This window comes from Nylanderia fulva, unplaced genomic scaffold, assembly GCF_048542155.1.
Source record: "Nylanderia fulva isolate GAGA-0341 unplaced genomic scaffold, ASM4854215v1 Scaffold155, whole genome shotgun sequence".
NCBI classification, from domain to species: domain Eukaryota; kingdom Metazoa; phylum Arthropoda; class Insecta; order Hymenoptera; family Formicidae; genus Nylanderia; species Nylanderia fulva.
In genome coordinates this window covers 41,757-47,279 of record NW_028189784.1, presented here as the reverse complement: position 1 = coordinate 47,279, position 5,523 = coordinate 41,757, and the positions used below count along the sequence as shown (strand labels likewise).

Here is a 5,523-nt window from a genome sequence, read left to right as displayed (position 1 = left end):
TCGTCGTCGTCGTCGTCGTTTCTCCGCTGTTGTTGTTCGCTATTTCCATCCGCGTGTTCGGAAGTGCTCGGATCGGGACGATTATCGCCATGCCGACGAAGGGGAAGCATGTAACAAAGATGATTCAAAGGTTGAAGAGAACGACACGTAGCGCAATAAGCCGTGTCGCATTCGTGTTGATTATTTCTTTGAATCAAACGTCCGCAATCTTCGCAAAAACGTATAGTTTCACAAACACTCCGACGTGATTTACCATCGTATGATTTTACCGTGCGATGACGCTCCAAGCAGGCATGATTGAAAAATTCACGTCTACAATTATCGCACCTAGTACGATCCGCGAATGATTGCTCGCACGGCGGCTCTCCGTTACATCGCGGACATTTATTAGAGCATCGATGCTCTCTCACATCGGAGCGGTAACTTAAATTACACGGGATACAATATCCCCGCCCGCTTGCTGCTGCATTTAAATTTAAAATTACATCGAAATGTTTATTATTTAAACTGTATAATAGATTTAAACGAGTTTTTATTTCCCGCTGCAAAGTGGTTAGAAATGCGTTTCCATCGAATAGCGGATTACCCCTTCGACCAAAAGTATCGTCGTTATATATTATTATCGCGACATTTTCGCTCGCGAGATATTGCTGAAAACGCTCGATTTCATCAATTCCACACCCTTCCTCCGGAATCGTGACACCGGCATTCCTCGTAAGTTGCAACGCAAACTCGCGCTGTAACACCGAGTTTTGTCTTCTCACCGCATTCCATTTCGCGTGTAACTCTCCCGTGCGTAAATTTCCACGCTCGTTAAAAATTAGAGCCGATACAAGCGCGCGAGGAAGACATAAATTATCGGAATTGGAAATTGTTAAAATCGAACGTTTAGCAATAACATCGTGCGTAAACCTGTTACGGCCGCGACCAATGGGAGGGGTGACTTTAAAAATCCGAATGTTAAATTCTTGCGCTATATCGTGTCCTCCGCAGCTTTGCGCTAACGAGCTTACGAGTTCCCAAATATTTTCGTAAGTCAAATCTCGCAAAGGTCGGAACGATATACTTGCGGGGCCGCGGGTTAAACTTGCGGAATCGAAAGATATGCCGACGTAATCCCTCAATTCGCACGAATGCAACGCGTACTCGTGAAGTTCGCGAAACGCATTTTCTAACCACTCATACACGTTTGCTCCTTCGGGTATCGGACGAATACGGAAACTAATTTCTCGTCCTTCTACACCAAAAGTTCTAAAGCGACGCACGTTTTCCGACAACATTATTAAATATCTAAAATTACCATCAGGCTCTTGATTCGCTATTTCTTCCTCCGCTTCTTCTTCTTCTTCCTCTTGTCCACCAGCAGCCTCTAAATGTCGCTCTTCGTCGGAAGTTTCCTCAGCGGAGCGGGTTTGGGAATCTTCTTGTTGTATTCTGACGTTCCTTCCCCCACCACTCTGTACTGTGAGAAATAAAAATTATATTAACAAAATAAAATATTTAATAAAATATTACTCTCTTACGTTTGAATTTTTATTAATAATGTGAAAATGTTGTTATTAATAATAATTATGTTAAGTTCACTTACGTTTTAATATTCTTTTACCGGGGTATTTGTATCACGCTGCGAGGGTTAATACTCCGGTGAATATGAAATTTCGGGCGCGATGTTAGGAGAGAAAGAAATTCCTAATAAAATTTTATTTTAATTAAAATAAACAAAAAATTTAAACGTAGGAGAAGATTAAGTATAAAATATGAAATTATTACCTTCCTCGCCCATCCCCCCGCTATTTTCTTCTTCTTCTTCTTCTTCTTCTACAGAAAACGTGGCGTTGTTATTTTCATCTTCCACTTCTTCTTCATCTCCCGTTTGTTCTTCTCGATCTTCCGGCTCTTCTTCTTCATCTTCCGTTTGCTCTATTTCTTCTTCTTCCAACTCTTCATCTTCCTCCTCCTCCTCCTCCTCCTCCACTTCCTCCTCCAGCTCCTCTACATCTTCCGAAATCGTGTTTATTTCCTCGTCGATTTCCTCCCCCAGTTCTCGCTCCTCTACGACCACGTTTTCATTCGCCGCGTCATCTAATATTCATCGGTCATATATTATTAGTATTTCACATAATTAAAAAATCTTTTGTGTTGATATATAGCACTGTAGTATTTTTCTTACTTACTTTCAAGCGGAGTAAATATGGCCGCCTCATCGAACGGACTTACTTCGCGAACCCGCACCTCTTCCACGTCGTTATCACTTTCGGCTAAATCAATAACCGGGTGTTCCAGCTCCGGCGTTAACACGATGCGTGCACGGCCTGGAACGTATATTATTTTTATTAAAAAATTTCCTGTTTAATATAATGTTTTCTAGCAGCGCGATATAATTTATGATGTTAAAAACTTACGCGAAGGTCCGGCGAAGAATCTGCTCGTCGTCTTCTATTTAACCTTAATCTAAGTGATACGGGGCGATTCTCTAGTACCCGCAACCGGTTTCCTGTAACGCGTGCGACAGGGCGTACGAAAGCTAAAGTTTTAGCGATTTAAATAAATAATTGGGGTAGTTTTAATTAATTTTTATTTATAATTAAGTTTAAAAAAAAATAAAAACTTACCATTATTATCTTCTCCCCGGAGAACTCGATGAAAATGTAGGAGGAGATATTCTATGTGACCTGCTGCGTCGTTTTCTTTCTCACCACCAAAATAGTATCGCGACTCGATCACCTCACCCGCGATAATCACTAATTCGCGAAAAACACTAAAATGTCCTAGTCGGAATAATACCGCTAGCACAGCGTTGGGACATTCCCCCGCGAATTTTCCAAAAATATTGAAGCATTTGTCTTCACTCGCACATGTTAATTCATATATATACTTGGAAAAATTTTTTCCGCATAAACTCTGCGCTAGTGATAGACAAATTTCAATTACTTTTTTCAAACTCATTATTTGAAATTTAATAGTACACTTGCGTCGAATACGTGAGTAAGCGAGAGACGAAATTCAAAAATGTAGCTAGCTAACTTAACTCCGAGAGCCGTATTTATACGTTTATGGAAATCAAAATGGGGGATTTTCAGGTAACTTTTTCGATTTATTTTATCTTTTTTATCTTTTTTCTCATAGACGTGTATTCTTACCCATGTTTTATATATATATATATATATATATATATATATATATATATTGTAATCTTTACTTACAACTTGTTAGATACAGAAAATATTTAATCTATGGCGATATTTACTTAATTACGAAAAGTTTATAGAAATCAAGATGAGGAATTTTCAGGTATCTTTTCTCGATTTTATTTTATCTTTTTTTATCTTTTTTTTATCTTTTTTTCTCATAACCGTGTATTTTTACCCATGTTTTATATATATATCTATATATCTATATATATATATATATATATATGGTAATATTTACTTAGATACAAAAAATATTTAATCTAGGACGTTATTTACTTAGTTACAAAAAGTTTATAGAAATCAAGATGAGGAATTTTCAGGCATCTTTTCTCGATAGCGATAGGAATTTTATATTTTCTCTGAAGTCAGATTTAAAATTATATTATTTATATTGCTTAAAAAATTCCCCTTCCACATTAATAATTATATCGTTTATATTGTTTAAAAAATTCCCCTCCCACATAATTTTCATTATACTACGCATGCATTTTCTCCCTATCGCTTTATTGTTTAAAAAATTCCCCTTCCACATTAAAAATTATATTATTTATATTGTTTAAAAAATCCCTTCCTCATAATTTTTATTTATCTACGCATACATTTTCTCCCTACCACTTTTCTATTTTATCTTCCTTTTTATAAATTTTCTGGAAAATCTTCGCTCACTTGTCTTTCATCGTCCGGACTTTCAAGTTCGTTAGTAAAAAAGTTTGTTAGTAAAAAGTTCTCGATTTTTCGATTTTTGCGTGTCTTTGATTATTATATCTTTTGATTTTCTACGCGGTAGCAACTACCATGAACAATCTTAAGAAAATCGAGCAACAACCACGTATGTTGCTGTCAACAACATACGGATTGAATTCATCCTACACGAAGAAAATTCAAGTGGGTCTTATGACGGAAGACAACGTCGAACTGGATTTTCTGCCTGTTGTTAAATTAACATCTCACGGAGCTGTAGGGATTTGCTTCGACATGGAATCGTGGCAAAAATTTCAAGAAAACATGAAAACGATGTCGAGCTACTTAAACGGTGATAAAATTAATTTGAGCTCGATCATCTTTAACAAGATAATTGTAAATTTCACTACCGCATATGGTGCTAGAGCCATACTAATAACATATCGTGAAAACGAGCAAGAAGATCTTTCTTCCGAGACTGTGGAGGATACGAACGAAAACGGACCGAAGGCGAAGAAACGTAAAACTTACATTATTGCGATAGTCATGCAGAGAACGACTTTTCAAGGTGTAGAAAATATAGTTGATTGTGTGAACGCTAATTTAAATCGTCTAAATTTTATTTCAACTAATGTCAACGAATGTGCTCGATATTTAATTAACGAAATACAGTTAAATCTTCCTGTCAACGGTAGCATTAATAACAGTATCGTGAAACTCACGATCAGAGGTAACAGTAAGGAAATAGAACGTAATGTACGTACCCAACTGAAAGATTTAACATTTCTCGATGTATACTTTGAGATAACATTTTTAGAAATAATTTCACTTTATTTCGAACAAATTGTACATACAATTATATCAAAACGTAAATTTTAATAATTATTCGACGAATATTTTCTTGAAATGTTTGTGAATAATTTTGTTCTGTAAAAATATTTTAAATATAAATCATATTTGTACTTTTAAAACCATTGTTCAATTTTCTTTCACTTCCTCTTTCCAGAAATTTCCTCAACAACCATGTTTCTGTTTACCTTCATTAAGCAGCGAGTTATTTTAAAATAAAATTTTATCCGACATCTTTTCAACAATAAGCATTCTTTCTAATCTACGATGATGCATTATTTTTTTATCGTGACACGAGTCGAAATGCTCGCCAGTACAAATATTTGCGTGTTCTTTTTTTATTACCCTACGGCATTGTCAGTTACTACCTGCCACCGATCCCCGGTCGACCGCATGACGCTTTTCTTGGTCAAAATGTTTTTACCCCACCCCGTCTAATATCGACCATTTGATTCGACGAGCTATCCTTGCCATACGTATACCCTAGCTGTTTTTACCCCACCCCGTCCAATATCGACCATTTGATTCGACGAGCTATCCTTGCCATACGTATACCCGTACCCCCATACCGTACCCTACGCAACTTTAGCTTAAATACCTCATCTAATCCTTAGACTAGTAAGATCTCGTTTAGCTCAACATACTAGGACCCAGCTCGGAAACACGAAGGCCCCAGGTTCAAATCCAGAGGAAATCAGAAAAAATAAAAAAATAAAAAATTCTCATCCCCACCTTTCGGGGCCAGTCGCCATTTTTTTTTCCCCAACACCCTCTCCCCTACACCCACACTCGGAAAAACCAG

At 36.9% G+C, this 5,523-nt stretch overlaps 1 protein-coding gene across 1 annotated transcript; it reads left to right on the top strand.

The window, feature by feature from the left end:
* The first annotated feature begins 3,927 nt into the window (after window positions 1-3,927).
* LOC146724002 (uncharacterized) lies at window positions 3,928-4,757 on the top strand. The gene has a single exon (XM_085480658.1). It carries the CDS (start codon window positions 3,987-3,989, stop codon window positions 4,749-4,751), a length of 765 nt encoding a protein of 254 aa, XP_085336784.1. The 5' UTR covers window positions 3,928-3,986; the 3' UTR covers window positions 4,752-4,757.
* Window positions 4,758-5,523: the final 766 nt, after the last annotated feature.